The 21,416-nt window shown below is 41.6% G+C and overlaps 3 protein-coding genes and 1 non-coding gene across 5 annotated transcripts in view; all 4 read right to left on the reverse strand.

Moving 5' to 3' along the window:
• The window catches only part of unc13a (unc-13 homolog A (C. elegans)), a 46,500-nt gene extending 43,166 nt beyond the window's left edge, over positions 1-3,334 (reverse strand). The window contains exon 1 of the mRNA XM_085265991.1: positions 2,992-3,334. Within this exon, the coding sequence (XP_085122117.1) occupies positions 2,992-3,013 (22 nt within the window). The 5' untranslated portion in view covers positions 3,014-3,334. The remainder of the gene's footprint in view (positions 1-2,991) is intronic.
• A 2,708-nt stretch (positions 3,335-6,042) lies between these two features.
• On the reverse strand, positions 6,043-10,999 carry hmg20b (high mobility group 20B). 2 transcript variants are annotated; one of them, XM_085265596.1, is made up of 9 exons: positions 10,907-10,999; positions 10,414-10,569; positions 9,483-9,683; positions 9,232-9,352; positions 9,097-9,149; positions 8,944-9,010; positions 8,593-8,808; positions 8,251-8,383; positions 6,043-6,628 (listed from the first exon to the last, which is right to left on the reverse strand). In XM_085265596.1, the coding sequence occupies exons 2-9, from the start codon at positions 10,492-10,494 to the stop codon at positions 6,616-6,618; spliced, it is 885 nt and encodes a 294-aa protein (XP_085121722.1). In that variant the 5' UTR covers positions 10,495-10,569; positions 10,907-10,999; the 3' UTR covers positions 6,043-6,615. The 2 variants fall into 2 exon arrangements, with proteins under 2 accessions (XP_085121722.1, XP_085121723.1); XM_085265597.1 differs by lacking the exon at positions 6,043-6,628 and having other exon boundaries at positions 8,247-8,383.
• Positions 11,000-13,472: 2,473 nt separating this feature from the next.
• LOC146546801 (elongation factor 2b-like) lies at positions 13,473-21,103 on the reverse strand. The gene is made up of 13 exons (XM_085263869.1): positions 20,951-21,103; positions 19,567-19,781; positions 19,163-19,344; positions 18,567-18,778; positions 18,291-18,469; positions 17,904-18,009; positions 17,384-17,636; positions 17,045-17,240; positions 16,586-16,952; positions 16,107-16,460; positions 15,817-15,999; positions 15,130-15,262; positions 13,473-13,845 (listed from the first exon to the last, which is right to left on the reverse strand). Exons 1-13 carry the CDS (start codon positions 20,951-20,953, stop codon positions 13,652-13,654), a joined length of 2,577 nt encoding a protein of 858 aa, XP_085119995.1. The 5' UTR covers positions 20,954-21,103; the 3' UTR covers positions 13,473-13,651.
• LOC146546802 (small nucleolar RNA SNORD37) lies at positions 17,706-17,773 on the reverse strand. Its single transcript, XR_014890964.1, has one exon. It is a non-coding gene; the product is annotated as a small nucleolar RNA SNORD37 (small nucleolar RNA).
• Positions 21,104-21,416: the final 313 nt, after the last annotated feature.

Genomic DNA, 21,416 nt, shown 5'->3' on the forward strand with positions numbered 1-21,416 from the left:
GTTTCTAAAAGTAGAATGGGAGGCTGAACCTTCAGCTTTTTTCTGTCTTCTGTGGAACCAGCTCCCAGTTTGGATTCAGCAGAGACACCCTCTCTGCTTTAAAGGTTAGAATAAAACCTTGCCTTAATGTTTAAGCTGGATCAGGTGAATTAACCAACCTGTAGTTATGCTGTTATAAGTTTAGACAGCTGCAGCACTTCATGTGATACACCGAGCACTTCTTCTCCACTGACCTCTCTTTTACTCCCCGCGCGTTTATATATGCCTGCAGCATGTCATTAAATTTGTGTCTTCTCTCCTTTAGCCCATGGTTTTTCACCTGTCTCCCTCTGTTCTCTTTTTCTTTTCTCTTCCTCCTCACACCCCCCCCCCCCACACCCCCCCCCCCACCCAGTCATGCTTTTGTCTTCCCACCGCTGCAAAGTGCTAGCGCATAGGTTGTTTGATTGCTGGGGTTTTCTCCAGAATACTATAGGGTCTTTATCTTACAGTAAACCTTACAGTATAATACCTGCAACAAGAATTAGAGTGCCATTATGCTAAATGCGTTGAGAGAGCACAACTGCCAGTCAGCCGTTTAAAGATTATATATAGCATATACAGGAAAGAGTATCTACAGCCTAAGCATTGTTATCAACAGAATGTGAATGCTTCATTGTAACTGTTGCACATACTTCAATTAATAAAAAATTTGCCCTTTGCTGTCATCTTTTTTTGCTATGATTGCTCCTGATCTTTATTTACAGTACAGTAACATAGCAGTGTTTTCGAGACATTAAAAGACAAATGTAGTCAAGGTTTGTATGGTGCTAAATTATACAATAATGCTAATGAGCGCATGTGCCATGGCTCACTCATTTATAAAGCTATAATGCCTGAATTTGCATCTTGCTACATAGCGTGACAGTAAGGATGGCTGCCATCTACTTACTCAGCTTTTGTAGCACAATCCATCATTTCACAGACCAGATCTAACATCATGAGACACACACACACATCTCAGCAGGCAAACTGTGTGACTGCTGCAGTCCAGCATGACAGCCCATACTGTTCATCCCATAATTCCCTATTCTTCTCCCATCCACCATGAAAGGAAGAACATAGTATCAATATTAACCTAGCTGCAGGCCTATTACAGTGTGTTTAGAAGCTAATGAGAAAATGCCAGCAGAGACCTAAAATACCAATGGGGTTGCTATGCCAACAAAGCTTCAGGACATAAAGGGACCACCAACGAGCCTGAATCTCAATCCTGACATCTGTGCAATCAGCTCCAGCACTGGTGTCAGCAGCAAAGCAGCCTCTTTGCAAACACTAAGAGCCTGTTCTAACCTCTTGTTAAATCTCAGGAAGACGCTCGAGGAATTCCCGTTTTTCATCTTTTCTTCACCAAGCCTTAAAACACAAAACTTATCAAGCCTTTCAGAATTGGAAATGCACCAAAACTCTGGAGAGATTCTCTGCATAGCACATATTTGATCCTAAGCATTAGAAGTATTAAATAGTTATAAAAAAATATTTGTAATAACAGGAAAACTCATATCAATTCAGCGAGAAGTAAAAGGAGCAGCAGTATCCAGGAAGTGGCTCACGACAGGCAGAGATGTGCACAGTTTCAGCATGCATTCAAATAGATAGATATTAGATTACATAAACTTGTGGTTCTCCCACAGCTGTAGCTGCAATTATAATGCCATCTCTAAAGAAGCCAGTTCTTTGGATATGTTGTAAAGACGTTGTTGTAAAAAACATGAGAAAGTTTTTGTTGTTGGGAGGGAGAGCAGAAAACTTTTAAAAACTCTTAGGAAAAATGTCATTTTAAGCACAAATCTCCTCACACAAGACAAACTTTGAGTTCCTTATGTAGGGGGAAAAGGAAGTGCTCACCCCCAAATTCACTCTCCAAATTTTAGCACAAGCAGACTTGGAAAACTGGAAAGCTACGTGGGTAAATTTGTATTTACGAACAAGGGATTCACATTTCATCAGTTAAAAAATAAATAATGTATTAATAAATGAAGATCTGAAGTCCTTTCCTCATACAAAATGCCTGAAATGAAGCCCCAAACCAGCCACATGTGACTTCCTGTAAATGCTGCAAAGGTTTTACAGCAAAAGCGTGACAGCTGAGGTTTTATCGACACCTCACTGACAGCCTTTACAGCTAGACACCAGATTTCTATTTTTACAAACATCATAGACAATATTTAATAACCCTTTGGGTCTTTAAATAACAGGAAACAATTGGAAAATCTCGCAATGTTTAAGGACGGATTGGGAGAAATGGAAATTTTATAGCATTGCAATGAGTCACGTGGTTAGGGGAAATCGTAATGTAAAGAAACCCAGCAGCCTAAAGGAACACGCCTTTTTGCAGAGCTTATGTGTGGAAACTGAGAGAGGGATCCATTCGACATATTTAATCAAAATGCTATCACCTTTTATAAAATAAAGAATAAAACACTCCTCACAGGGACGAGCAGAGTGGATATCATCTTGCTTTACTATGTCTGACAGTAGCTGCCAGAAGCATACGCCTACTACATAAATCGATCCGGTTGTAGCAATGCCAGCTTTTGTAAAAAATAAATAAATAAATAAATAAATAAATAAAAAAAGAAAAGAAAGAAAGAAAGAAAGAAAAAAGAAAGAAAAAGAAAATCAAAGGAAAAAAAGAGGCTGGACCGTTAGCATGGACAGCAAGAGGAGTGCAAGATTTCTGTATATATTTTAGCGAAAAAATTCAAACTAACATGCAGGTGATGGGAAATATTGCCTCATAGATTGCTATTTGCATCGAATGATCATTTAACAGCCCCAGATTTTTTCCGTAATGTTATCTGCAGGAGGTGGCTATTGTAAAAGTATCACCAGCAACCCTCCAAAAGCTGTAAAGATACTACTGGAGCTATGGAAACTGCTCACATCAGCAGGTCAAGGAAACGGACAGCAAGTCAAGCCAGCGCACAGACTGTTAGTTTTTCCTCTTACCTCCAACACACAGCAATGACATCTCTTATTTGCGCCTTTAGTACAGGATCCAGCTTCCTAACTGGCAGAGCTAATCTTTGCAGTATACAGTCCGGGGATGAATGGCTGGGCGGGAGATGGAGAAGCCTGCCGTCGCCAGCGAGCAGGACCAGAGCCCGACGGGATTCGCTACAGCTGATCAAAATGAAAGTTTTCACAGTTGCAGGGTGAACGCCAGCTCCGCCGTCCTGTCGCTCTGGTTTGAATGAGCTGACTGCTTATATCTGAGACTCTTTCACCCCTTCGCTCTCAGCTCTCCGGTCCCCAACACACAGCCATCTTGTTCAGCTTCAGCACCACCGCTGCGTGGACAGCTCCTGGCAGTGACGTAAGAGCGCGTGGTGGTGGTGTGTAAAGGTGGGGGAGGGGGAGTGAAATCCCCGATTATTAACTTCTAACTTTACACTTTGGACATTTTTGGAAAAATACAGTAATGTGCAGACTACTCGAGTCTCCCTTCATTTCTTTATATTGGGCTTGGGGGGGGAGGGAAGTCAATATTTGGATGTTGGCTGCTTTTGGTTCCCACACTACTTCAATAATGCTGAGGCTCTGGGGGGGAATCCATGACTGATAGTGTTCCACTGTGGATTTTAATCTAGGCGTGGATTAAAATTGCACTGGGAGTGTGTTTGGGATCCCTGTCATGCTGAAAAATGAAGCCAATCACATGTTTTCCAGATGGTATTGCATGGTGAATCAAACTATGACAATTTGGATTCATCACTCCATCACACCTGTTGGCACAAATTTATTTTCAGTCCAGTTCTTGTATATTGTGGCGCACCTCAGCCTTCCCTCCCTGTTTCCTTTCCTTAAGAATGACTTCTTCCTTCCACTGAGACCGTTTCAGATGAGGCTTCAATGAACAGTAGCTGGATCGGCTAAAGGTCCAGATGCACATCTCAGATCTTGTGTCAGGTTTTTGCTGGAAGTTTTCTTAAGGACTTTTAGATTCTGTTGATCCGATGTAGATTTAAACCTGGCACTTTTTCCATGTATATACTACAACGATTTTTAAGGAGACACTGCACATCATGCTGAGATGTGCCAAGTTTTTGGCTAATAGGAGTTTGTGAATCACCTAGTTGATGAAAAAACACTTTTTAAAATATTTTTCATAGATTCAGCTGAAGAAATGAAGACTTGTTGCGTTTGCAGCAGGCAGACGGACTAAGAAAGACAAGGACTGGACTGAGAGTGAGTGAAAAAGCAGCCAATGCCCCAAAACTTTAAAACTTTCCCTCCAGAAAGGCTGGCGTTGCATTGCTCAAAGCACTTTTAAAAATGTCAAAAACATTTGTTGCCTATGAAGCAAAACATAAAGAAATGAAGGGTGACTCAAAACATTCCCAAATATATTGGTTTATATTAATTAGCATCACCTATACTATTACTAATGGCAAATAGTGAAGAAAAGGTGTAAACAGTAACACATTCATCTGACCAGATTTTTCATAAAGTTGAATTTCTTTGACAAAGTCAAGGCTCACAGCAGAAAATGGAAATCGGTGCCCTTTCCACAATCGCCTGCATTATACAATCAGCTGCAGATGCTTATAGGTTTTCTAAAACCTTCCCCTTTATGTGCACACAAATGGATTCAGTAATCCTTTGATTTGTCTGGGCACATGAAAAGCCTTGCATTGTTAAAGTCGGCTTGTAGAAGAATGTAAACACAGGTTGGCTTTGGCCTTCCTGTATTTAGGTATCATTACTGTGCTCTCCCTTTCTGGTAATGGGACTCCCCTGCTGCCGACCGGTCTGCCGTCTCTGCACTCTGGTTAAAAATCAAATCCACGTCACTTTCAAAGACCTCTCTGAGTGCTGTTCTTTTCCAGAGTACAGCCTTCCTACAAATTACGTGGTTATAACTCCATTCTCAGAAACTCCCTGCAGATTTCAAATCAAATAAAACTTTTATGGACTGCCAAATGTCTTGCTACACAGCCCGAGAGCATACAATCACTTGTTCAAACCAGCACAGACGGATTGTGTATTTCTGGACTGGAAGCAGAAGAGACTTTGTTGTGCTGGTGAGCTTAACATAGAAAAGATAAATATGCTTTATACTTCCAGCTCCACAGTAAATATACCCATCCTCATCTTTTTTTTAAATCCATGTTCAATTTTGTGATTTGTACAGATGAATGTATCTAAGAGTTCACAATCGAAGCAGCGTTTTTATGAATTACTCAAATGAAAAATTGACAGATATGTGACACACACACTCACCCCTTTGTCATGACATCTATGACGTTAGTAAATATTGATCGTTTCAGGAAGAACTGGGCATTTCAGTGTCAGATGAAATGCGGGAGGAAGGCCTGGTCTTCCTAACATCACAAATTTAACGTTCAGCCAAAGTGTAGTTAGGCAGCATTTGGCCACGATGACAGCACAGGTGTCTCTCCTGTCCATCAAAACTGTCTCCAGTGCCTCCGTGTTTCTTTACTGTTCCTATCTTAAGATGGGAACAGTAAAGAAAATTCATCAAATACTTCAAGATGGGCTGGGAGATGGTTTTGACGGTGCTTGATTTTCCCCGTTCCTCTACCATTAATAGTTTGAGATTTAAAAATTTCAGAGGTGCAAAAAAAAAAACATCCAGTTTAAGAAGGTAGTAATTAGGTAAGTTGATTTAGTGTGCCCGACTGGAAGCACATCAGCTGTTTGTGACCAACTTAAAAATCTAAATACCAGAAATGATGACGTTTTTAAACCTTGGCATGACACTCGCAAAATATGAAGCACGCCTCAGTGAAGCTAGTCCAGGATTCAGCTGCTGTTGCTGTAACCGTGTGTGGGCCCACATCTCCCTCTGCTGGGACGGAGCTTCCCCTGCATCATTACAGTTCCTCGTTTTACAGTCAGTGAATGTAACAAAACCACGTCTAATTAGTTACCTGCTGTGGGGTCTACCTCTGCAGGTGTGACGTGCTGTTTTGTTATTTGTTTTAAACACGAGGCTGTGCACTTTAAACAATTATGTCAGCAATAAATGTGCATAAATTCTCCATTTTCAGAATGGTTTAATGAACATCTGGAAAAATACAAATATTCAGTTTTCTGACAACATGGCAAACAAACTGTCCATTTCAGAACCTGACATTATCAATAGAAATTCCACCATGCATACTCACCCCTTTCCAGTTTTTAAAAATAACTACTTATGCATCCCTCCGCCAAACACACGCCACAAATCATTTACAGTAAACTGATCATTCGGCTTGCTGTACATGCCATGTACCTGTAGACGACTACACGATAAGGGAAAGGTGACTCCCAAAAGACTTAATTAAGGCAGCAGAAAGTAAAATGACATTTTATTTGATGACATTTATGAATTGTAAAGCCCCCTCAACCCCGCCGCACAGACTTACATTCACAAAATGTATGTGTGGGAATACACACGTCCACACATATTCATAAACTATAGGCATGCAGACATGGATTATGTGTGTTGTTCTGAAGTACCTGTTCCTATCTACATGCTCTGCTGATTGGCAATGATTTGACCTAAAAGCACCAAGCCTCTCGCGTGTCCGTGATCCAAGACTGGGTGTGTCTCTGTCTGCAGCCTCCTCATAACTTCTCACTGGCAAGGAATGAAAACATGTCGTTAGAGACAAGATATAAAGCAAAACAATAAAATGGAGACCCTGGACACGTGCAATTTTTGCACCAATATTACAGTGTGTTGCATTTGTTAACAAATAGTAATGCACATATAAAGCGTGCTTCATTTTGAAGGAAAATAATATAGTAATCAGTAAATGTGGAGCCCTACACAGTAGTTCTGGAGGCATTTCAAACACAACCACCTCTGAAGGTAAAAGTTATATTTATAATGTAGACAAATATGTTTAATAACAGCGCATGAGTGTCTAAGTAATGGTTTGAAATTTTAATAACTGGTTTGTTCACTTTCTTGATGAGAAAACTGACACCATTCATGCCTGTGCAGTAAATGCAGCCTTTAAAGAAGCATCCATGCAAGAAGCGACTATAGAAGCGGCAATTTAGTGAAGCAGGGAAAGTCAACTTCACTTCAAGAGATAAAGGGTGTGACCCGAAATTAATAAACTAAAGGTAAACATACGACAGGCAACCAGAGCCTAAAATGTTTGCTAACAACTAACAAAGTGTAAAAGCGAATGCTACAGTTACACCAGGAAAACAGTGGTTGGAGACAGCCGAATGACTACAATTAGTGCAACCGTGTCCAATGAACTTGTAATCTTGTTGGTTCGAAGTCAGGGATCAGGTCTGCATCACTTGCAATCAGTTTTTCCCTTCAAAGCAACTTTGGAGCACCTAGAAAAGTTGCTTTGAAGATGGCAACAGACTGCAAACGTTTGCAGACACGGTCAGGGATAAAACTTTTGAGACCGGGTTAGCAATTCGATCCGATCTGTGATAATAATACACTACTAAATCAAAAATCGCGAATCTGTTGCTGTTGCAGACTGGCTGAGTAGCACCGACTCAGATGATTTGAAGACAGGTTGCCTCCCACCAGGTGACCTGTTCTGCCACCTCGAGATCGAAAGTGGTCACCCAGATGTTTTATGGTAGGGAATGCTCAACATCTGGGTCAACAGTTGGTCAAATGTGAAAAAGGTCAACGCAATCACCAGGCAACCACCAGCTTTTCCTAGTTGCAAAGGAGGCTGTCTTATGTTTGCTCTTCTATAACTGAGCAATAAGGCTGACCAAGTAACAAACAACATTTTGTTTGTTTATATGTATAAAACCCAAAGCAGCTAACCAGCTTTTGGACGTAGCTTCATATTTTTGACACGAACACCTGTGTCGCCACAGGAGGGAGTGTGAGAAAAAGCTCTGGTGTGACATCTGTGACAAAAACAGGATGTGATAAGCCAAAGTGTTGAGCTGTTGTCAAATGTGTTTGGCAGCATTAAACACTAAACGCTGCATCTGAGCTGACATTAACACAGACCAGACCACTAACTGGGAAAAAAAACTGATGGTGTTTACACCCAGTCTGAGTCCATCACATTGAATTTCAAGTGTAAAGACTTATTCAAACTCAGGTATAACCTTTTGCTTTCGCAGAGAGCCAGTGTTTGGCAAGCAAATCGATATATCTCTTGGAAGACGACACAGAGTATCCGTTCGCTCCATTACAGCTCCCAGTATTCTATTTTAAATTATCCACCCTATCAGTCTGAGTACTGTATATAATAATTAGATCACCTGTCCAGGTGAGATAGGACCTCACAAAGCTGGGTAAGCAGGGCACGGTGTTTATGAGGGTTGCCCTCGAGCACTCCGCTGAGACGACTCAGGTATGAATCCAGATTTCCAAGAGATGCTGTCTCCCCAGTACCTGTTCAGGATAAATACAGAACTGACTGCAAATGTTTAATTTTGATCATTTCAGACGAGACTCTAATATGTATAAACTAAACCTTGCTGTTGCTATAGCCACATGTTTAAAAGTCAGGAAAAAAGAGAGATTCAATAACAGCAGCATTATCTAATGTTTTGCCCTCCTACTGCATTTCCCTTCATGAGTCTGACCCAAGCAATGCTGACCTGGCAAGGGCACCGATGAGAGACTGTTGACCAGTGTGTGCTTAATGGCCATCAAGTGTTGCTGGAGAGCCTGGGTACGTTTCTCATCTTGCCCCAATTCAGCCTCCAGGCGCTCTTTAGCATTGTACATGTCCTTAATGTGCCGCTGCAGCACTGCATTCTGCTCCTCAAACTCAATGTTGGCCTTACGGAGGCGTCGCAACTCTGCCTCTCGAGCTGAACGCAGAGAATAAAAATAAAAAGAGTTTGACGGGCTTGGAAGTTTAATCGAGAATGTCCGATTACCTAACAGAGCAACGGCACAGTTCTGTCTTAACACTACTAGTCAGGCGCTGTCAGTTCCTCTGTTACCTTTGTTCTGATCGAGGAACTCTTCGGTGAAAATAGGAATGTCAAATCTGTTTGAGAGGTCAGAAGCCTAAAACAGAAAGAGTCAGCAAATGGACAACTGACGGGAAAGTGACACCGAAGAAAACAGTAATAACTGATTAGAGCGTCACCTACCTTTGTTAAGGAGGATCCTGAACTAGTGCCGATAACTGCAGATGGTGTGTCTTCTAAAAAAAATTGTATGTGCATTACATACAGCTCACATAAGACAGAGCAACTCTAAAGCAGTAAGCAGAGGGTAGTTGTTACCTTTTTTGATCCTCTTGTCTTGTATTTTAGCACTGGTGATCTGATAGGCCTCAGTCTGCTGATATTCCTTCAGTTCCTGGGCATACTGCATCTTCTCTCGTTCCGCTTCATCCAGATAACGCTATTGGTATACGAAATATGTTCAAATACAACAACACCCTGTGCAAAACATCACTAAATATCCAGCTGATGACGTTATTTTGTGTTATATTGAACAATCTGCATGTGCATGGGACACTTTTAAAAGCTACCTGTTTGTCCATCGGAGCTAATCGTGTCCACTCTGCTCCGAGTCTCTTGGTGATTTCTGGGAAAGGTAAATCAGGGTATCTGGCCCGCATATGTTCTCGCCGTTCATTCAGAAAGCGCACATATCCTGTAACAGGTGCCTTGGGACCATTTGGCAGCACCTTCTTCCTTTTCTTTCCCTTCGGCCAGCCTCTTTTCTTGGGCTGCAGATGGATGAAACAACAGTCTCAGAAAGGCAAGGACAGTCTAATCTAACTCCTCCCGATGCAGCTAGTGACTGCCTTAATAATCAGCTAAGATCCACTGGCTCTAAAAAAAAGAACATGGCAGCAGGGCTCAGGATTGCAAATATAGATCTGAACAAACCACGAGGCTTCTGGAACTATGCCATTTGGACCGATGAGACCCAGGCAGAGATGTTTGTCCATAAAACACAACAACACATTTGGTGCATATCAGCACAAACACCTCAAAACATCTGTAAAGCATGGCAGAAGAAGGGTAATGATTTGGGTTTGTTTTGCAGTCAATGAGTCAACCATTGACTCCTCTGTATATTAAACTGGGTCATGCAAAAGGTCAATGATCCCAAGCACAGCAGCAAACCTTCAACAGAATGGCTGAAAAAAAAAAAGCATGGTGCTGCAATGGCCCAGTTAAAGCCCACATCTAAAGAGCATGCAAAAACAGTGATGGAAGAGACACAGAAAAGCACTCCATCAAGACCCTGCTGGCAGACTAATGAGTCACAGTGTGTCCTTAGTTTCAGGACCCTCCATGGAGTCCAAAAACTTTTTTTTAAAAACCTGAGTGTACCTGCTGAAGCAAAGTATTTAACCAAATATGAACACCCTTATTTTCCCAATTAAAAGATTTAAATGAAATTGACTGCATCAAATCCAGTCCACTTTAGTCAGCTGCAGCGGTGCTCACCTCTTCTGGGGGTTGATCCGCTGTCTGTGAAGCTTTGGGCTGATGTGATGCATCACTCTGCTCTTGTTTGATCCCTCCCATGATCTGTGTCCGTGCAGCTGACTCTCAGAATAAAAACGTGTTTATCCGTTAGAGAGTAATTCCGTGGGGAGAAATCTGTGCAGAATTAGAAGGTTTAAGTAGTGTACAAAATATATTTACTAGCATCGATTATAATTAGCTATTTCCCCACAATAACGCCGATTTTCAAGCTAACCTGACTGCTAGCAGTTCAGTGTGGCTAACGTTAACTAGTCGCAGCTCTCACACACGCACATACACAAACAACGGGCAGAAATCTACACAATAAAAGATAATCCACACCGCCACACCGCCCACCCTTCTGGTGGTAAAAATTAAAATCAGACACTCCTAAAAGTAGAAGTGTTTCTTCACCACGGAAAATTATAGATTTTTACAAATATATTTCTACTTTTTGGATTTTATTACTCACCCGATAATGAATCCCTCAGCCAAACAGGAAGAACAGCCTGCCTGTCTCCTGATTGGTCGATAGGGAGACTCGTGATTGGTTGGCTGGTCGAAGACCCCCTCTCACCCCCCCCCCCCCGTTTCCACCCAGAACCAGTATGCGCCGCACTCAGATCAGATGGAATAAATACAAAGGCAGGGTTTTAAACATGTTATGAATTTTTAAAGAGCTGTAAGGGCAGGACGAAAATAGAAGTAGTGACGTAAGACGCTTTGTCGTCGTGTAGATATGGTTGGAGTTGTGTAAGTTACGTACTTTTTTTTTTTACAAAACAGCTTAACACAAGCAGTGTTTATCTTTATTTTCTACTCTACAGATCTCCTAAAATGATTACTTCTCTATTGCTGTAAGGCTGACAGTAAAAATGTTTTCCACTGTGGCTCTTAGTTCAGGGTCGCCTAAACCGAAGCATTCACCACTATGTGACACATATCAGTGAAACATGCGCACAACGTGGCCATAGGACCTTTTCGTACTTTTTTATTTTAAGTCTTCACCGGAAGTTCGTTTGCTATTTGCTTGGGCTTCTTGTCAGCTGTTGGTCGTGCTTTCCACGTCTGCTGTAAAATCCATTACGTACTTTGGTGTCCTCTGGTGGTCATATTATGTAACTGCTGGTGTGTGCACATACAGGAAAGGTGGTTTTCAACCTCTGTTATAAAATCCTGCTTGAAGCAAGTCTGGCAACTCGACAGCCATCTTGACAAGCCTCCGGGGACCTGTTTAGGCAGTTATTTTAAAGTTTTACGTTTTTTAAGCATTCTCGTGGATACCACTGCTTGAAAACTACTTACAGAAAATACGCTGCAGCATCTGATGAAGAAAACCTAACTCGAACTTTGATGCTTTAAAGATCTTTTTTTTTGCTTGGCATCTTTGCTGTTGTGCAATTCTCTCCCAAATCTCTTTTCTAAAAAATTTCTCTCGCTTGTTGAAATATTAAGTTTACTTCTTAATAGAAATAATACTTTGGCATATAATCATAACAACCTGCCCCATATCCCTTAAGAAAAAGCAGGGAAATGTACTCGAATTGGATTAATCAACGTGAAAAGCACTCTTTCTACTTTTTGTGGTGTTGGTCAAGGAAATAGGTCAGATTTTTTATTTATTAAAATGCTGTGAAGCCGTGCATGTGAAGTGCAGGACCCTCTTCAGTCATTCGTGATTTATCTTTGTTGAGGATCATCACTAATTCAAAGATGATGTGGGACACAAATTTATTTAATAGCAACTATGTTCCAAGCAGAACTCGCAAACGGTCACCAGCTGGCATTAGAGGAGTGCTTACGTCAGATATTCCTTACTTCGGTTCAAAACATATCAAACTACTTTTTTGACAGTTTATAAAAAACATAACAGATTTTTAACATTGTTTTTCCTTTCTCTCTTTTTTACTCACTGACTGAACAGAGATTCAATGGAAGATTACTAAAACTGTGTACCATTAAATTCACCAAAATCAGTCAATGATGCAATTTTTGTTTTTTTACACTTGTGCTCTTTAAATATCAAACATCCTGACACTTAACTGGCAAAGCTCCTTCTTGTGCATCCGTATTAGATTTTATTTTAATTTCTAAAGTCTTAACCAGGAGATTTGCAGCCAAATAAGGCTTTAGGTCAGTCAGCCTGCGGTATTTGAATGACAGACCCATTCATACTTTTCTAATACTCCTTCAAAAACACAAGTCACAGGACTTAGAAAACAGATAATGTCCAGTGTTGCATCAAGCCTCAGAGTAGTTTAAGGCAGGAAGTCTTACTAACAACAAGTTTTCGTTGTGACAACTAAGCCCCGCCCCACCGAACGCTCTGGGTGTGGCTGTTATGCAGCGCTGGAAATGCAGGAAAGCCACTTTGCTCATGCTGCAACAGATGAATACATCCATGTGACATCTGAGTTGGAGAACTCATGTCCACCAGACAATAAGCAGAGCAGGCAAATCTCTGTACAAAACCATATCGGTTATATACTATTAACTGTATGCCAATAAATATGTGTATTTTCCCCATAGGCTTGAAGAGACATTAACTAGATTTCAAAGTTCTAAACTGCAGTACAATAAAATCAAACAGTTAACAAAATGCTCATGGATGTACACACCCACCCACCAGTCTTTTTAATCTTCAGAGTATAAACTGCCATCACTTTATCCTATTAGACATGTGGAGTGCTGCACATTAAAGAATGTTGTCTCTGGCCAATAAGTTTGTTTCAGCTCCCCAGTTTGATTTTTAGATGGTAGTCAAAAGTAAATATTTGTGCCAAATGAAATTGCTTTGAGGCACTGAGTAATCACATTTATGGGAATGGGATGGACCAACAACCAGAACACTGTCTTTAGCCACAGGTGTTGCTGGCAGCAGGGGTATATAGAAAAGAAAGAAGTACAGGCCAGGCTAAAAGCAAATAAAGAATAATCATTCCAAATTCAACATTTTCACCAGATTTACGAGTGGGCAAAACAAAAAAGAAAACTACCCACACAATCATCCCCAATAAAGAAAGCAGCTTGATACATAAAAGTTTTTATTTTCTTTTATTTATCGTTTACAATTTTTGTAGTCATTTCTTAATTATTGTCAATCCTTTTGGCAAACATTAGTGCTCACTTTGTTCTGTACAGTCCGGTCCCACAACGTAGACTTAAATGTGTTGAGCATGGAGGAATGAGACAAGTGCCAAGAGGGGTGTCCAAGCTTTTACAATTTGTCCAGGTAGTTGTCCAAGGCTGGGACACCTTCTTTGAGACCTTTACGTTTACGTGTCTCAAGGACAACTACACCAGGCTTGGATGTGGCATCCAGTGGGTTTCCAGGGAGGATCTGCCAATGGTCAAACACGCACTGTGGGAAGGCCTGGCCACCAGTGTTGGAACGCAGGTCAGCTGTGAAACCTGGTGACAGAAAGTATTATTTAATACCTCGTATACTCAGAGTATCACATGACTTGAAAAACACATTTTTCCCCCCCTGTTGGTCACATCTAAATATTAGGGGTGCAACAATACACAAAATTCACGGTCTGGTTCGATACTTTGATGTCACGGTTCAATATTTTTTCGATACAAAAAAAAAAGAAAAAGAAAAAAAGTTCATGCTTTTTTAATTTGTAATTTATTAAAATTATAAATATATATTTTAACTCAAAAGTACAGTTTTTAAATATAATGTTGCTGAAACAACAAAGTAATAAAAAAAATAAATCTCTGATCGAGAAATCACTCATCTTTGGAAAAGAGAGTTTATTACAGAGAAATGGCTCTTTCCAAAATAAAAGCTATACTATACGCTTCCTCTGGGCTATAGTCTCAGCAGCATATTAAACATATCAGGTCCCCATAAGGAGAATCATGTGCTAACGGCTGTCTAAATTACTCTGGTAAAGTTTGTAGCATGCGTGCTTGTTGTTTTTGTCTGCTTCCACTTGTCTTTGCACTAGGATGATGTCGGCGTAAATGTGCTGTCATATTCGTTGTGTTCCCACTAGTGCTGTCAGCGTTAATCTAGTTGAAATGATGTTAACGCCACAACACGGCAAGTCTCTGTTAACGAGCTACCGCAGATCGCCCCGTGTGTGGGGCTGGACGGCGTCAACACATTAAGGAGCTAACTGCGCTAACGCACTAGTTCCCACCAATGTAATTGAACATTGGCACATCCAACATACTGTTTTACTTTTGTCCATGACGCGCTTACCTTCAGGGTCATACGTCACATGAAAACCAAAATAGTTCCAAACGCCAGATCTGAATGAGGGTGGGGGAGGTTCAATTTGCCATGTTGCAAGGAGAGCTTAACTTCTGTCTCGCTAGCTTGCCCTGCGCTCAGTGAATCTGCGTTCGACTATTCCGCCTAGGCTGCACTGTCGAGCGCAGATCCACTGAGCGCTCAACACAGACAGCATTGTCAGAAGGAAAGTTGATAAAATAAATTAAAAATTTTGTGTTGTTCGATACATATGCGTACCGAACCGAAAGTACTGTATCGAACGGTTCAATATCGATACGAGTATTGTTGCACCCCTACTAAATATAACACAGCTTCATATTCATTTTAAAATACAGAAAACAAGCAAACTTTCACCTGTTGGTAATTTTTGAACTTGGGATTGAAACCTGAACATAAATTAAGCTTAGATGATGATGCTGTTTGACTCTTCAGAACAAAAGAGGACTTACCAAATGACTCGTTGACAGGCAGGTAGGCCTTGATGACATACATAGGTGTTCCCATGACCCTGGACTCCTCGAACACATGACCACGCCTCCTGGTCAGCACACCGTAAATCCCACCCATTGCACCTTCAGGGCACTGTGGAGCAAACAGATGGTGAGTGGTACCGACTTCAGTTTGTTTAATGCTATTAAAGTGAGCTGTGATAAAAAGACTAAAATCAGCATTACTAAACTCTGTAGTGCATTGAAAGGTGTGGTAAACTCGTTCAACAAGATTTAGAATTAAAGAGATTTACAAGGTTTAGCTGGCAGCAACCGTCAGCCCTGCAACTCAACCATTTAAACTGTATTATTAGAGACTCTGCTTTAGTCAAAGTTGGGTACTTATTAAGCAATGAAATACTTCATCTCAGCTAATTTGATTCACTGAACCAGAATACCGAACTTTTTTTTTTAAACCTTCTGGCTCCCTTTTAAACGTAGCAGTCTATCAAAGTGTTAACTGCACCAACACCGAAATCCAAGTATTCCGTACTTCACTTTTAATGACTTTAATAACTGTAGTATTTTTTTATTTTTCTGTCCCGTACAATCCACCTATTGACACAAGCTTTGGATATAACTTTCCATGTGCCATTTTCCACGAGCTACGAATTGGAAACTAAAACATCACAGGGGAAAAACACTGACCTGGATCTCGACAAGGTAGACGGGCTCCATAATTCTGGGCTCAGCTGTGAGCTCACAAGCATACAGAGCTCTGCGGGCTGTGGGGATAATCTGGCCACCACCACGGTGAATAGCATCTGTATGCAGGGTCACATCATGGATGTCGAAGCGAATGGCACGCATGTTCTCTTCACAGAGGACACCCTGAAAACATTCAAACACCACTTTTAAACAAATATCCATGAATCACTGGATAGAACGTTTTTAAAATGCTTATATTACACTCACGAGTATACTCTCAAGGCTCTTACCTCCTTGGCGGCCCACTGGAAACCAGCGACAACACTGTCCTTGATCTCATTGAGGTACTGCACTCCCTTGGTAACATCCACCAGCAGGTTGGGGCCAGTTCCATCAGGACCGAAGCACCAGATTTTTCTGGCCTCGCCGACGTCCCATTCGTACTTGTCAGCAAGGTAACGGGCACGGCCCTTGAGCTCCTGACGAGAGGTAACGTCACCCTTCTCAATGTCTTCTGCCAGGCCTTCCTCGAAGGGACGGGCTTTCATGAACAGACGGTTGTGCTTGTTGGGTGACTTTGACAGACACATGATATCTGACTCTGCACTGACTGTCTCTCTGTAGGACACCACAGGATCAGATTTCTGGAAAAAAGTGTTAATGCACAAATGTTTAGAGGGACATATCAAAATAACGCCTAAATATCTCATCTGTCGTATAAACCTTAAGATTAAGTGCAGTGCTCTTTTACTTAAATTCAATATATTACCTTGATTGGAATGCAGGCATGATCCTCCTCCAGATCCTTCAGACAGATCTCCAGGTGCAGCTCTCCAGCTCCAGCAACAATGTGCTCTCCAGACTCCTCAATGATGCACTGCACCATAGGATCAGACTTGGACAGACGCTTCAAACCCTCCACCAGCTTAGGCAGGTCAGCGGGATTTTTGGCCTCCACAGCAACTCTGACAACGGGGCTGACGCTGAACTTCATCACTCTCATGTTGTGTGCCTGGTCGTAGGTGGTGATGGTGCCTGTCTTGACGAGGAACTGGTCCACTCCAACCAGACCCACAATGTTACCACAAGGCACATCTTCAATGGGCTCAACGTAACGGCCCATCATCAGAATGGTCCTGGTAGAGATCAGAGCAGGACAAATCAGTTCTGGCCTACCTACCTCACAAATTTATTGCCAATAATTAATTAAGAAGATGCTGAAACCAACCTCTGAATTGGCTTCAAGTAGAGGTCGTCCTTCTTGCCAGGGACGAAGTTTGGTCCCATGATGCGTACCTTCAGGCCAGTGGACACAGACCCAGAGAACACACGACCAAATGCATAGAAGCGACCCTTGTCACTGGTGGGGACCATCTTTGAGATGTACATCATCAGGGGAGCCTTGGGGTCGCAGTTCTTGATACCTAATGACCATTAACACGCAAAGCAATGTCAAGCTTAAAAATAATAATCCAACGACTAAAATTCTGGGTTATTTTAAGCAGGTGTTTCAAACAATGTCAACTGCTTGGTGCATGAGCAAATTTGAAATACATCAGCTGCATACCCATGGCAGCCTCGTCATCTCCAGGTCCTTCATAGAGGAGCTCACAACGGTACTTCTGGGCAGTGACAGGTGAAGGCAGGTGAATGGTGATCATTTGCAGAAGGGCTTCTCCAGCGGGCAGCCAGCGGCGCATGACAGCCTTCAGGAGAGGCTTGCCCTCCTTATCCTTGTCCTCATTATCCAACTTGATGTCCATCTTCTGGATCAGTTTGGCAGCTTCATCCTTTCTGAAGTTCATGATGGCATCAAACACCTAGAGGGAAACCATTTATATTAGTTCAGTGCAATTTATTATGAACATGCTAATAAAGCATCTGCGCCTGCTCAGGCTTAAGGTTGTCATCACTGATTAGTCAGGTCAAAGTGAAGAATGTTTGAGTCATCACATGCAGGCATACAAGGCAACTTTTATTCTGACTAAGGCAGACTAACAAGTACATAAGGTCGGACCGCCAGTGTTGCCATTTCTTCTTCCAGTTAACCCTTTTTAAATATTTAAACATTATCAAAGGTTTCATACCTTAAAGATGGGATCCAGAACAAGAGCACAGAAGGTGCGGGGGTACTTTTTGCCATCGGCTCCAATTGCAGACTTGACGAACTTTCCATTTGCTGTGTCATAGTACCTAGAAAAGAAAAAGTGTAATTAATCATTACAGATATACTAAAAACATTTATATAACAGAAGCCACTGTTAATTTACTTTATTAAATTAGAATGTATAAAAGCAAAAAAAAAAAACCCCACCCTGTGCAATTTCCCATCATAACCTTATGCTCAGAATCACACTTTAAACTCTGCACAATTCCCTCTGAAATGGTCTCTTTAAGAGAGCCCCCATGCACTCAATCTGACATCTCGACAGCCCTCAACACTACAGCTGAGGTTCTATGTATTAGAAACGCACCTATCACCCCACAGCTTCTTCATCATGTCTTCCACCTTCTTGCAGCGCTCAACGGGTGTCATCTGGGCGTTGCCCTTGGCAGCAAACTTGGCTGCATACATCTCAGCAAACTGCTTGAGGGTGAAAGCCCAGCCATGGAGGCCGGAGCCAAAGCCAACGGTGCCGAGGACTGGATCAACCTTGAAAGTGAGACAACAGTATATCAGCAACTGTGCTGAGTACTCAGACAAACGGACAAATCTTTGTTCCAATTAAAACGTTCAGACTGCTACGCACCATGATGTTACCCATAGGTCCATTTTCATCCTCGCCATAGGTGGAAATGATTACGTTGACAGACTCAACAATACGCTGGAAGGTCTGGTAAAGGTCTTCAGGTTCAAGCTGCAGCTCCAGCAAGGCACGGTCCATCTTGTTCATCATCAGGACTGGCTTAATACGCTCGCCAATAGCCTGACGGAGCACAGTCTCAGTCTGCACACAGACGCCTAGTAGGGACACATAATACGACAACTAATTGAAGAGCATGTAAAGTTATAAATCTTATTTCAGATAAGCAAAAAAAGTATCAAGGACTGTGCTGGCACAAGTCTTCCTTTGGTGTGTGAGCATATTCTTAATGCATGGAAACAATTTACTCTCAGTTCTTTAGTCATGTTGACTGTAAACTTGTCCTGAAACCCAATGCCAATACTCATCTCTCCTAACCAATCTAAACACAAACACTAAAGCAGGTCACTATTAAATAGCTGGGCTACAGCTAAAAAAAAAATATCTTGCAGTTCTACTACACCTAGTATCTTATTTTTTGTGGTCTTGGAACTGGCAGGTGAAAATGTTAAAAGCCCACAAATATTTGGTTTGGCTCTTACCAGACACGCAGTCCACCACAACCAGGGCTCCATCAGTGACACGGAGAGCAGCAGTCACTTCAGAGGAGAAGTCAACGTGCCCTGGGGAATCGATCAAGTTGATCAAGAAACCAGAGCCATCCTTGGACTGCTTAATGAAGGCGGTGTCATTTTCACTCAGCTCGTAGTACAGGGAGATAGCTCTGCAAGTTAAGACAAAACATTTAATTTTACCACAAATTCTGTGCTCAACATAGCCCAACATACCACATAATGACCAAATACTACGATACACTGTACAGGTATTAAGAAAATTGAGCTCTATATGAAACTGATATGAGATTCTTTAATCCCAGCACATTTGTTGTCTTAAATTTAAAAATCTCACATCAATTAAAATGCAAAAAAAAAAAAAAAATCCTTACGTTGACTTGATGGTAATGCAGCGCTCCTGCTCATCTTTGCGGGTGTCTGTGAAACGGGTCTCTCCAGCACGAGCTGAGGCAATGATGCCAGCCTTTGACACCAGGGAATCTGTCAAAGTTGACTTTCCATGGTCCACGTGCGCAATCACGGACATGTTACGGATGTTGGCCTTCTTGTCCATGATGGCACGGATCTGGTCTACGGTGAAGTTCACCTGAAGGGACAGAGTCAAGATTAGACCATTTAACACATGTCTGATTTTCTTGGCCCTAAGCTTTAAAATAAAAATAATTTAAGAAAGTGAGTTGAAAATACAATGTTGTGATTATTTTATTTTGATTCTCCTGTTTAAGTGCAGATGAGGTTAAAGGCATCATTTGTGACACCAACTAATGTGGGACAAGATACTAAAGACGGGATAACGGTAAAAGTGCACCCCCTTTATGTCCGTTATTTTAAACAACAGGCTCTGTGGCTCACGCTTTGTGTAATTCTGCTTAGTATACATGGATCGTTCATTTGCTACATCTAACAATAACTGCGCCCTCAGCCCTGTAAAAATGTTGCTTACATAAGGTAAACTCAGCTGTGCTGCACTTCCACCCTGGGCGTTGGGTGTCCGCCATCATCAAAGATGACGTTACTGTTGTCTACGTTTGGCTTAAAAAAGTATCCAAGTCGTCTGCCCCGGGTTTTATCCAAATATCGATTTGAAACCATCATATTTAAAAAAGTATCACCTTACTTAAAAATACGTTGGCAAAAGGCTGTTAAAACACAAACACCCGGCATAACGTCGGCGTGAGCAGGCCACGTGTACAGACTTTGAATCCATGCTAAATGCTAACACTGACAGCGCCGACGTACCGGCAAATTATTCCTACAGATCAGAACGAGGTCAAGCTCACTTTTTAACCATTTGGCTTGACCCATTACGTTTTCAATTTTCAAAAGCCTACTCATATCTTGGTTCTGTGACATTTGTATGGCCATAAGTGACAATTTACTGGAACGACGGCTAACGATGCCGCAAAACGCAGTCGTTGTAAAGTTAGCTACATTAGCGGTTACAATTTATCATTTTAACCTTTAAAAGAGTCGGGAGAAACGTTAATCCTTCCACGGAGGCACTAACGTAGGCAAATAGATATGTATGATTTAGCAACATTTTCAAACTGCCTTTAGTCAGCCTTCGCGGGCCTTGCAGGCCACCGGCAGATAACAAAATGGTTGCCATTTTGATCAGAGCACAGACCACACACACTATTATGCAAGTAACAATACATCCTTACAATATTCACATACTCAACTTAATATTGACAGCGAGGAAAGCTTATGTGCCCAACAATTCATTACTCAGTTTAAAAAATAACATCAACTCACCATTTTGACAGATGGTTTTGGATTCTCTTGGTGGAGAAAAGAGACAAGGAATTTTACACTGCCCACCTCACGAGGGCATAGGCAGGGAAGAGGGCGCTGACGTCAGAAAATAGCGCTTTATACTGCTTGCGTCAGCCACATGCGTCATCACGTAATGGTGCATTCGATAAGTTGAAATCGGGCACTCGAACTTTCGTTCCATGCACAAAATAAAGGAAAACGTGGCTCAATTTCCAGCTGCTTCCGGGTGCTTTCATGCGATTTATATGTTATCACGATAGTTTACACTTGGCGACAAAGGAAACACAGGACTGTACAGTGTAACCATGCTCTAAACACAAACAAAAACACATCCAGAGATTTCGTCTTGTAGTGTAGCTCGATAACGGTAAAATATTTGCCTCTTTCACTAACAAGGTCAGCAGGAAAATAAAGTGAGTACCAGTCATACAAATACTAAATTTAG

This window comes from Mchenga conophoros, linkage group LG23, assembly GCF_057382185.1.
Source record: "Mchenga conophoros isolate Kocher_MC1m ecotype Shallow Benthic linkage group LG23, M_conophoros_male_GT1.1, whole genome shotgun sequence".
Taxonomy (NCBI): Eukaryota; Metazoa; Chordata; class Actinopteri; order Cichliformes; family Cichlidae; genus Mchenga; species Mchenga conophoros.